General features: G+C 40.8%; 1 protein-coding gene across 7 annotated transcripts in view; it reads left to right on the forward strand.

Moving 5' to 3' along the window:
- DLG2 (discs large MAGUK scaffold protein 2) overlaps positions 1–12611 on the forward strand; it is a 1152012-nt gene that overhangs the window by 844550 nt on the left and 294851 nt on the right. For all 7 annotated transcript variants that reach the window (XM_023762195.1, XM_023762199.1, XM_023762198.1 and 4 more), the window contains one exon: positions 10987–11089. In XM_023762195.1, coding sequence (XP_023617963.1) covers positions 10987–11089 — 103 coding nt within the window. The remainder of the gene's footprint in view (positions 1–10986; positions 11090–12611) is intronic.

Genomic DNA, 12611 nt, shown 5'->3' on the forward strand with positions numbered 1-12611 from the left:
GGAGCTGGAGTAAACAAACATGCTGATGGGTTACATGGGGAGGTGGGAGGGAAAGAGAATTAAGGTTGGCACATGGGTTCTGGTTTGAGTGGTTGATGTCTGTATTACTCTTTGCTGAAAGTGGAAAAATTCCCCAGAAACAGGTTTGGAAGAAAATTAAGAGTTTGCTCTTCAGCATGATGAGTTTGAAAAATCTTAGACATCCAACTGGAGAGGTCAACTAAGCCGATAGATTTACAAATCTAGAGTTAAGAGAAATGCCAGAGCTGGAGATACTAGCATCATCTTATATTTGTGTAACATATATAAGGAAGGTTTCAACTAGTTTTTATTTACATCTATATAATAAAAGCCTAAGTGACTGTTACAGTGGAATGACCAGAACGACCAGTCGCTATGATGCACACTGACCACCAGGGGGCAGACGATCAACACAGGAGCTGCCCCTTGGTGGTCAGTGCGCTCCCACAGGGAGAGCACTGCTCAACCAGAAGCCGGGCTCATGGCTGGGGAGCGCAGAGGCAGTGGAGTGGCGGGAGACTCTCCTGCCTCCAAGGCAGTGCTAAGGAGCAGTGAGCTGAGTGGTAAGGAGCAATGAGCAGGCAGGCTGTAAGGAGCAAGGGGTCCTGGACTGCAAGAGGGATATCCACCTGCCAGCTTAGGTGAGAGGGTGCAGGCCGGACTGAGGGACCTCCCCTCCCTCCAGTGCATGAATTTCATGCACTGGGCTTCTAGTATTCTTATAAAGATAGTTACCTGATCACTCAAAATGCATGAATCCTAAAAGTTGTTTACTGTGTTTTGGCTGGTAGTAAGTAGGTTCAGATGGCCAAATTATATCTTACCATTTTTTAAAAAAAATATAGTTTATTGATTTTTTACAGAGAGGAAGGGAGAGGGATAGAGAGTTAGAAACACCGATGAGAGAGAAACATCGACCAGCTGCCTCCTGCACACTCCCCACTGGAGATGTGCCCGCAACCAAGGTACATGCCCTTGACTGGAATAGAACCCGGGACCCTTAAGTCCGCAGGCTGACGCTCTATCCACTGAGCCAAACTGGTCAGGGCTATCTTACCATTTTTAATGAAAGACTCTAAAATCATCAATCCTCTATAAACACCCTAGTAAACCAAAACATTTTTAAAGACATTTTTTAATATATGCCCATTTTTGCATCAGCAAACCATATTTAAAAGGGAGTTAATTTCAACTGCTAAGACATGCAAATATCCAATATCAGTTTTCATTTTGCCTCTGCTCCAGGATTCTGGCCTTGAGCTCTCATGCAGCTACTGTCAGAAATGTTATCACTCTCCACCGAGTGTAACAGCCTCCAGCAGGAGAAGGGAACTTAATTAGAAATTTCCACTTGAAATTCAATTTATAATTCGTTCACTCTGAGACGTGCTAGAGGGTATTTCAAAAGTTTAGTGCTGAAATGCTGAATGAACTGTTTGTTTTTCTCACATTGTCAACAAAACACACTTCACACATAGAACATATTGGTTTATTAAGCACAGGAAGAGGAAGGGAACACAGAGATTTAGCATGAGGTTCTCTTTCTAGAGGAAGAAACTGAGGCCCAGAGAGGTAAAGGGACTGCCCAGCGTGAAATACACTAACAGCAGCAACTCCGGACTCCTGACTCCTAGGATGGCTTTCTAGAGCACCAGGCCTCCTCTCGCAGTGTCCATAACCCTGGCACTGCTCCCGGGCCTACTGGGTTTTTTATTGAATAATTTTATACGAGCCCAGATCATCCATTGTGTGTGTCAGGGGAGGGTTCCATAATAGCTAACAATTATATGTCCTTCTATATCCAGGCCCTATTGTGTTTTACACGCAATAACTAAACTAGCCTTACAAAAACGCTGTGAAATGGGCATGCTTATTATCCTCTTTTTGTACAACAAAATTCTTCTAGCCAATCAGGTATGTCTCAGTTGGTTGAGCATCATCCTGTGTACCAGGAGGTCATCGGTTCCATTCCTGGTCAGGGCACATGCCCGGGTTGTGGGTTCAATCCCTAATAGAGAGCATGCAGGAGGCAGGTGATTGATATTCCTCCCTCATCAACATTTCTATTTCTCTCTCCCTCTCACTTCTTCTCTCTAAAATCAATACAAACATATATTTTTTAAAAAAACTCTTTTACATCTGGGTCTAGTCAAATCAGGGCACTCATCTTAGAAATATCAAGGCTAAAATGATTATTAATATTAACTATTTTACTAAGCTCCAGATAGATACTTTCCAACTACCTGCAAGATGTCCAATAGACACAACAAACTCAACATGTCTTAAAATGAATTATCTCTTGTCCAAACCCACTTTTCACCCTGTGTCCCCATCTTGATTAATGGTATCATCCCCCCTCTAATCACCTTTCTCTCATCTCCCATTTCTAATCCATTCAACACTATAAATATTATTTAAGCTCTATTTGGATCCCAGAGGTACTTGAGGAGAATAGCTGTGTAGAACCTCCCTCTGTGTCCTTTCTCAAGTCTGTCCCCATTTCCCACTGTCAATTCAATTCTCATTTTTCTTATTCGGCTCTTCATCATCTACCACTTGTAATATTGCAATCATTTCCCATGTGATTATCCTATTTTTGATTAGTTCTTCAACCCCAACATTTTACAGTTGTCATAGTTGCCCCACCTGCAACATAAATCAACTTGTGTTCAATGCCTCTGTAAAGCCCTCCTGGCTACTACTACTTATTTTTTATTATTATTATTATTATTATTATTATTTTAATCCTCAGCCAAGGATATTTTTCCACTGATTTTTAGAGAGTGGAAGAGAGAGGGAAAGACAGAGAGAAACATTGATGTGAGAGAAACACATTAATTGGTTGCTTCCTGCACGAGCCCCAACCAGGCCCAGGCCAGGGAGAAGCCTGCAACTGAGGTATGTGCCCTTGATCTGAATTGAACCCAGGACCCTTCCGTTTGCAGGCTGATGTTCTATCCACTGAGCCAAACCAGCTAGGGCTCTCCTGGCCACTTGTTTACAAAATTTCTTAACCTGACATTCAAGGTCCCCTTCTGCTCAAACCATTTTTCTTTTCTCTCTCTCCATGCTCTATGCCAACTACCCCAGCCCACTCACCATTCAGGATTAAATGGGATATTTATAGTTTCCTTGCTTCCCTCGCACGTATGTGATAAGGATCGGGTCATACATGTGAAAGCTTTTATTATATTTGTTGTTTATATCTCACCTTGTTGGGTAAGAAATGTGAGGTGGGAAAACAGCTTTCTCACTGTAAAACACTTTGGAGATGTTATTTTTAACCCAGGGAAAGCATTGAATTCTGAATCACAGGAGACCCTAGAGATGGTGGGGCCGAGCACCTTCCATTTTCCACAGCAGTTTAGCCACTGGCCCGAGTCAGTTAGTGGCTGACTTAGCAACTGAACCGATTTCCACCTCACTGCATCGCATCACTTCAGGAAAATGAAAATAGTATTTTTTCCTCTTGAGAAAAGATGGAGCCTTCTACATTTATCTAATTCACTGATAATACATCTTACTGTCTCTAGTCTCTCTGAATAAAGGAGAAAGTGTTTGGATTCTGCCCCAGTTTCTTCCCTGCTGCTCCCCTGCCATGTACCAACCAGACCCCAACAGTGAAGTAATTTGCTTGAAATGGTCCCTTGTGTGTTCTGTACCTGACTTATTTTAATTGAAATCTAGTGCCAATTATCTAGCCTTTCCCACTGGGTCACCCCTTTGTATTTTTTCACAATTAATAATTCAGTTAAAATTGTAGTTTTTAGCTACTCTTAGCTATTCCAAGACAGTCTTCTACCTAATCTATTTCTTAATTTTATCACTGTTAATAAAAGCCACTTAAAGTCTGGGTTTTGTAGATAATGGATATGCTATAATACAAATGGCAACCATTGATTGAGTACCTACTCAATGTGCCAAGTGTTAAGTACTTTATGTGCATTATATCTAATTATCTAAACAACAACCCAGAAAAGGTAGGGTTAATACTTTTGTTGCAATATGAGGAAACTGAAGGTCAAAGGGGGTTAAGTAACTTACCCAAGTACCAAGGTCATAGAGTTAGTAAGTAATGAGACTAGTTTTTGAATCTTATTCTTCCCAAGTCTAAACCCAGTGTTCTTCTCAAGGCACTGTTTCCATAGCAGGCAGATGACCTGAGCTGGGATGGAAAAGTTCAGCAGCCACAAGCAGTGGTGCTGCCTTCTGAGAAGCATCTCTGAAGGGACCAATTCGCCTTGGGAGGCTCTGAAAAGGCCTGACAATAGCACAAGGTTCCTGCATATTCCCTGTATTTCCTCTAGCTGCAAGCACTCCTGGTGTATAGGAGTAACGATAAAATAGTATTTCTCAATTCTAAGCTGAGGAATGGTTCCCCATTGCAGTCACAATAAACTCCAAATTCACTAAAGTGGCTTATCATGCCTGTACCTCCAAATCCTTGGGAGATGTAATGTGTCATGGTTAGGATTGCAGACTCTTAAACTAGAGTGCCTGGGTTTCATTCCTGGCTCTGCCATTATTAGCAGTGAAACCTTGGGCAAGTTATTTAATCTGTCTATGCCCCAGTGGACTACTCTAGCAAATGAGCATTGTTATGTGTTCTTACATCATAGAGCTGGTATAAGTGTTAAGGGAATAGGTATATAGAAAATGCTTAGAACTGTGCCTGTCAGCTATCACCATCATCATCATCACCACTACCACCATCATCATCATCACCATCATCATCATCATCCATCCCATCACCTTCATTTCTCCTACTTTATCGCTCACCTCTTTCCCACTGCTCTGCCCTTCAGTAACAACTACTTTCTTTTCTTCAGATATGCCAGACCCTCTCTCACTTCTACACCATCTTATCTGCTTCCCTCTCTTCCTCAAATATTGCTACTCCTCTGCCCATCCCTTTCTCCACAGCCCTTCCTGGATAACTCATTCAGATCTTGTTTCTGATGTCACTTCTTCCAGAAAGCCTTCTCAGACCTCTTCATACTTCTGTAGTCCTCTGGGTCCCAGAGCATTCTGATCTTTTTGTGTCATAGTACTTATCACCAGGTGCTTAATTGTGTGTTTACCTGTCATTGTCCTCTACTGGGTGGTCAATGGCTCAACAATGGTTATGTGTCATTCTGGTTCACTCCTTCCCTTAAATTAGAAGAGGAGATTACTGTAATGGGTATTTTAAAGAAACAGAATTTATATGAGCACTGTGTTTGGCTCTAGATACTATACAAGGAGCACATTAAAGGAAATAATTATTGTGACTGTCCAAGCTGTTATAATTGACCTCATATAATCTCTGCTGAGTTTGATGAGGTATTAAATAATATAAAGATGCTAAAAATAACACTCATAAGGGCCATCCCAAAATGGGACAGACTATAAAGGAGAGAGTTCCCTGTCACTGGAGGCATGCAAGCAGAGGCAAATTGTCACTTGGTGAGAATGATATGATGGGATGGGGAAGGGAGTGAGGTTGTTTAACCTGAAAAAGAGAAAACTGTCTTCAAATATTAGAAACATTTGAACCCTATATAATCTCATTAGCCAATATCACCCCAATAAATTTAATTTTTAGAATATTAGAAAGAGGATCATATGAAAAAGAAATCATAAAAAGAAGATTCTGCGCCGAAGCCGGTTTGGCTCAGTGGATAGAGCATCGGCCTGCGGACTGAAGGGTCCCAGGTTCGATTCCGGTCAAGGGCATGTGCCTGGGTTGCGGGCACATCAGGAGATGTGCAGGAGGCAGCTGATCGACGTTTCTCTCTCATCAATGTTTCTGACTCTCTATCTCTCTCCCTTCCTCTCTGTAAAAAATCAATAAAATATTTTTTAAAAAAAAGAAGATTCTGCAAACTCTCAGAGGATAGGACTAGAAGCAATAGGTGAAAAGTACCAGGAAGATGATTTAGTTTCAACACAAAGAACTTTTTTATTGCTGGAGCTGACCCCAAGAGGAATGGATTTCCCTGAAAGATAGTTAGTTCTTTATCAGCATGGACCAAGGGTCAAAAAACTTAGATGACCATTGGCCTGGGATAACATAGTGTGACTATCTTTATCACTCATTCACTTGCCTATTCACTCACCTCTTCACCTACTATATCCCAGGCACTTTGCTAAGGACACAAGTTCCAATGAGACAAGCTCCTACCTTTGAGTTCACAAATAAGCACATTCCACTGGTCCTTTCAGTCTGAATCTTTACAGACTAGGAGAAGTTTTCCAGGTGATGAGAGGGTGAAAAATTATGTTCTAGATAAGGAAAACAGCCTTTGCAAGGATAGAAATTCCTGAATCAGAGAAATATAAAAGTTGAACATGGTGGAGGTGAGGGATAGGGCATATGAATAATGTGGTCATATCACCTTAAAGGTATACATTGGTGGCTGCAGAGGATTACAAAATCTCTCCCCATTTCTGAAATTCTCTCATTATTATATTACTAGAGTCCCAATGCACGAAGATTCGTGCAAGAATGGGCCTTACTTCCCCTGGCTGCCAGCACTGCTTTCGCTCCAGCTGGCCAGAGCTGCCTTTCTGCCTTCGCTCCGGCCCGGAACTGTCTTTCTGCCTTCGTTCCGGCCCAGAGCCATTTTTCTGCCTTCCCACGCTGCCCAGAGGCCTGAAGCGGCTGGGGTGGTGCGGAACGCCTGTGTTGTTGTCCTGCCCTGCCCCCAGCCGCTCAGCACTTGTGTATGCAAATTAACCCGCCATCTTTGTTGGGTTAATTTGCATACGCACTCCTGATTGGCTGGTGGGTATTGCGAAGGTATGGTCAATTTGCATCTTTCTCTTTTATTAGTGTAGATTCTTTCTATAATACTAATAAATATATTTCTAAAGAACATACAGTAATTTATTCAGGGAACCTGGAGCCCCAGGCCAAGGGCCCTACTGGCTGAAGTAACAGACATAACGCTCACCTAAAAAAAAAAAAAAAAAAAAAGTTGACTCTGGATATGGTACACCATTCTCCTTCACACCAGCATCTGAAAAAAACCTATATCTACTTGAATTAACTAGAAGTCCTAACCTTCCTATTCATTACTAACTTGGTATGAAAAGGATGTCATAACAAATAGAATTTAATGTTTTCTATGATCCAATGACAGTTGTATACATAAGAAGATGGTAATAGGTGGAATTTTTCTAGCCTCTCAAAGCCTTTGTTTCAACCCTACATGTTCTAATCATTATAAGCTGGGCCATAATGTCTAAACCAGGTTGCTTGAGCCCATGGCTGAGCTGACCAGCATGCCACACCCAATTGTGGGCTGTCGGTCTCAGGGAGCTTGAAAGGCAAACTTCAGAATTAGAATCTTGAAGGCGTAGACCCTCAGAACTAGACAGGATATTGAAGGAAGAACAATAAGAAATGGTAGTAAGAGTTCAAGAGTTTTAGTTAGACTATTTTAAATTCTTAACTTCTTCCAACTATTTAACCTTGAATAAAGTTAGTGACTCTCACTGAGCTCAGTTTTCTTATTTATAAAATCAGAAAAGTAATCCCAGGCTTCTGAAGATTAAATAAGATAATGAATAAATATCCCTCTAGATATCAGCATGCCTGATCATCAGTGAATATTAACAATGACTATCATTATTAATCTCAACAGTATTTAATGGCATCCATTCTCCCAGTTTCTGCTTCAAGAAGAGAAAATTCAAATTGAAGTAGAAAAACAGAAATAATAAATATATGAGTCTGTGTCACCCTTGGTATTTTGAAATGTCATGTCCGTGATGTAAACTGCTTTCAAATGCCTCTGAAAATGTTATTTGAGCAAAGATTACTGATAAAAACTCAAGCCACAGGGAGAGACATAAGAAAGAAAGTGACCTTGAAAAGTTTGAAGGACTGAAAGAGAACATGTGTGTTAAACCCTGGAGGAAAATCAACAGGGCCCCGGGCGATGTATGGTTCAGGATGATGGCAGCATCAAAAGCTCTACAAATGTGGGGGTCCATGTAGAAACAGGCCTAAGATGAACAAGATTTCTACTGGACCAGTGGAAAATAAACACACCCCATCATAGGGAACATCTGCTACAGTGGAAAGAATCCTGGACTGAGCAAGAGAAGCCCTGGCTGCACTACTCTGATATGACTTAAGGCAAGTCCCTTCCCCTAATGGGGATCATCTCTAATGTGTAAGTGCTGGGTGAACAAGTTTCTAAGTCTCTCTCAGTACTGCAATTGGGTGTTCCGAAGGAAAAAAACATATGAACTAACCTGTACACTATATTCCATATTGGTTAATTTCCATTAGATTTTATTTCATCACTGATCATCACAGCTCTTTGAAGAAATACAGTAATATTAGATACTATTTGCTGAATGCCTTTTTGTGCTAGGTTCTGTGTTAAGGGCTTTACAGATATTATCTCATTTATTTCATGCAATATGTAGATATTGTACCCATTTTACAGGTGAGGAAGCTGAGGTTTGGAGAAGTTAAGTGACTTTCCCAAGTTACTTAGATATAACTGGTGAACTCAGGATTCAAACCCAGTTCTCCCTGACTCTAAATCTTTTGTTTCTTCTCACTATTTCATGCTCCCTCAGTTCAGTGAGAAAATTTTAGGGCATAATTAGAATAGTGAAAGATGTAGAAATTTGATGCTACAAAAGAAAGGTCCAAGAAAGGATGGTTATTCACCTGGTTCTCACATCAAGCACCAAAATATATTCAATAGATGAAAGAGTATATGGCTAAAAAAACCCTGTGCTTGTACTAAAAGAAAACATGGGTATTTAGTAAATATATCACAGAGGGGGAAGATATAACACAAAACTTAAAAGCTAAAAAGGAAAAAAAGTGCTAAATGTGGCTAAATATTTTAAACTTCTATATGACAAGAAATAACATATAAGTGAGAAGCTAAAATAGTTAAATGCAATAACACAAAATACAAATACCAAACTAGTAAGAATATTTATAATAGTTATATGAGATAGAGAACTAATATTTTTAATATACAGATAAAATTTTAAAAGAGCAAACTCTCCAAATAAAAAAAATAAGTAAATTAGCCCAGCCAATGTGACTATGGTTGAGCATCAACCTATGAATCAGGAGGTCAATGATGAGAGGAATTGTTGGACAAGAGATTATGTGGTCCTTGACTTGTGCATTCAGTTTCTGTTAGACAAAAGCCTGGATGAAATTACTTTTCCTATCTCTTCCAGCTAAGTCGTACTTCTGACCCATCAATGCCTGGACAATCTCTGAAATGACGATCAGCTACCAAGGAGTTAATCTGAAATTTTATAGTTCAAAGGGACTGTTAGAATCAAAGAACTCTTTGATTCTAAGAGAGTCAGGAGAGAATTGAGGCTCAGATTGGCCATAGAGCTATTGAGTGGCACGGGCAGGCCACCCCTAGCTCAGCCGGCTTCCCAATTTACTGTGTAATCAATGCTTTCATTAAGGAGTTACCAGAATAGAAAGCCAGGGAAGAGACCATGAAAGTTTTCAAAGTGAATAAGGAGTGCCCAGCTGGCATGCCTCAGTGTTTGAGCATCGACCTATGAACCAGGAGGTCATGGTTCGATTCCCGGTCAGGGCACATGCCCAGGTTGTGGGCTCCATCCCTAGTGCGGAGCTTGCAGGAGGCAGCCAATCAATCATTCTCTCTCATCATTGATGTTTCTATCTCTCACTCCCTCTCCCTTCCTCTCTTTAATCAATACAAATATTTTTTTTAATAAATAAAAGTGAATTAAGGAGACTTTAACAAGGTTACTATGAGATGTCCAGGATGTGGAATTGAGAATGACAGATGTTCCAGGCCTGCTAAGGAAACAGAGTAGCAACCCCCCACCCATCCAGTGTCATTGTCAAAGAGGATTCAGGTGAGGCCAAATAGGATTCTATATTTTATGGGTAGATAAACTGATCAGTTCTTTTATTCTTTTTCATGGGGGATGGCCATCTTCCCTGTAAATAAAAGGAAGCAGAATTCTGGTATCACCTGCAAAAACCAGCCTCTGTGTAGGTTAGAGAACTGGACTTACTATGTACTAGGTTAAAGAACTGGACTTACTGTGTGTTCTGTTGAAGCAGAAAGGCTACCTCAGACTTGTCTTATTCACTTTTGTTCCCCACCCACAGTCCCTCTCCTGGGGCAGACAGAGGGCCCTGTCATTGACAAGCACTCAGTAATTACATTGTGTTGATTTAGACCGAATTGATTGGAGAAAGATTTTAGCTTTTGCTTCTCATTAAATTTGACTTCAGAATGAATTTTTCCTCTAGGCAGTTCTGTGCTCGTTTGGAGATGCTCTGTTTCTCTTCTGGCACGGGCCCCAAAATGGGAGTTAGCAACAGCAACATAAACTGCAGGCATTCTCTATTTCATTTTGTCAGAAGCCACACTGGAATTGTACATGAGAAATGGGGCGGGTGGTCAAATTTATTTTGGAACACAGCTCAGGCCTATCTAACTGAGCTCAGGATGACAGGATCAGGCTTATGACCAAAGAGGGAGTTTTGGCGGGCAGCCAGTCTGGTGACATTGTGTACAGTGTCCCTAGAACCCTATCGGAATATGTTAATCTGTCAGTGCATGCTTGTCTATGCACATTACATGTGTCTCTCTTTATTACCCTGTTTTCCCTCTAATTTTGAAGGCTTCTATCCACCCCAGAAATCTAGGAAGCTCACAGAGGCATATGAAATACACACACTGAGAGCCTAGTCGCTGTGGGCATACAAAAGTGTTTCAACCTGGTCAGGCCATAGCACAAACACCACAAGATGAAATTTCCTGTGTCTGCTGCCTAAAATTTCTCAGGAGCATAACACACAAATGCCTCGGTAGGACATGAGGGGTTTTGAGGCAGGTGACATAATCTTAAACAGACTCTCCGTTTTGGGAAACTTTTTCCTTCTGTCGATCAGAATAATGTGCCTTATGAAACACCAACATTCTCTGGCTTCCTGTCTTTCAGGTGAATGGCATTGACCTCCGGGGAGCATCCCACGAACAGGCTGCTGCTGCACTGAAGGGGGCTGGACAGACAGTGACGATCATAGCACAATACCAACCTGAAGGTCAGTGAGCACCCAGACGTCTAACGTTCTGATATGTGAGCGCGTGAATGTGGACCCGCGTTTCTGATCGCCCGTGTTAACTAGTCACTGCCAACAGGGAAAATCGGTGCTTTAGATGCCTAGGACATGAGGCTGTGTTACCCTTCATCTTCCAAGGAAAACTTCAGCCAGTTAGAAAGGTCTGTTTGAAATACAAATTCAAATAAATAACAACCAGCATCAGCTTTATTTCATTTATATTCTTACCTGATACATACTTTTTGGTCAGCAATAAACACTATAAAAACAACTGAAATTTAGGAAACAAGGGGGAAGAGATTTCATCTACAGAAACAGACCATGATCAGTAGATCATATTCTCTCCTTGTAGCATTAATTCTTTGACACTAACATGGTTTGGGCTGCCCTTGATGTGGATTTATTTTTTATTTTCATTTTTACTTTTGCCTTTTCTGCTACACTATCACGTGTTTGGAATGCATCACTATCAACCCTGAGATGTGGTGAGATGTCATAAATCCTATTAGCCTCCTGAGCCCTGATGAGATATCCTAAATTGGATTAGCTGTACCCTGCTCTTTGGTTTGTTTCAGCATCTGTTTCTGTGATCAGAATGAGGAACAATGAGACAACTGGGATGTTTTCTACTGAAGTTGATTTCTTAGCAGACTTGTGGGTAGAATGTTCCTTTGTTCATGAAACATAGTTAAGCGCACCATTGTGGGCTAGACTCTGTACAACATATCAGAGGCATCGGCTTCTGTCTTCAAGAAATATGGTTAATTGCTTTTGCTCTACATGGCTAGCAAACAGGAGTATTAAATGGCCAAACATGAACACACAAGATGCCATCAAGGAAGAGCCTTTGTGCCTATGGGTAAATGGAGCTTCTTTGGCCTCTCAAGTGATTCTTTCTTAAAGTCAGTTGGTCTATTGTTGTTTGGAACACTGATGTTTCTGTCTTGCCTGTGGCATCTTAGATTTTACCATTCATGGTGGCCAACCACTGTTTACCTGAGAATAGAGTAAACATTCTGCCCAGTGTGTTTTGAGACATTGCTTTCACTTTGCCTGGCTTTAGAATTAGACTGTGCAATTGTTATACAAAAATATATATAATTAAATGCATTCTCATATTGCCCTAGCCCAGATGCAGCTAGAGAGGCTGGGGAAGAAGGGATAGATCAGTGAAATAAAGATAAAATTTATATATATATAATCTTCTTCTGGGGGAAAAATACTAATGATGATAACAGCAAGGGAACATGTTCTTCCTAGACAGTTTTGGGAAGCCTTTCTAATTCTTAAAAAGGAATGTCTTCTAATAGGAATAAATGATTCCAAAAGTATCCATTGTAAAACAGAAAATGAAGAAATCTGGGTTAGCACAATCCGATGAACAAATTCTGCTTCATAGAACACAAAAACTTTTCCATGGGATTCTTTCTTGATAGCTGTGTTCTTTCTGTCTCATAACCTGGCACCTGGCCTAAATAACCCTGGGCTGTTTTCCCATTTTGGA

Source organism: Myotis lucifugus, unplaced genomic scaffold (assembly GCF_000147115.1).
Source record: "Myotis lucifugus unplaced genomic scaffold, Myoluc2.0 scaffold_236, whole genome shotgun sequence".
Lineage (NCBI taxonomy): Eukaryota > Metazoa > Chordata > Mammalia > Chiroptera > Vespertilionidae > Myotis > Myotis lucifugus.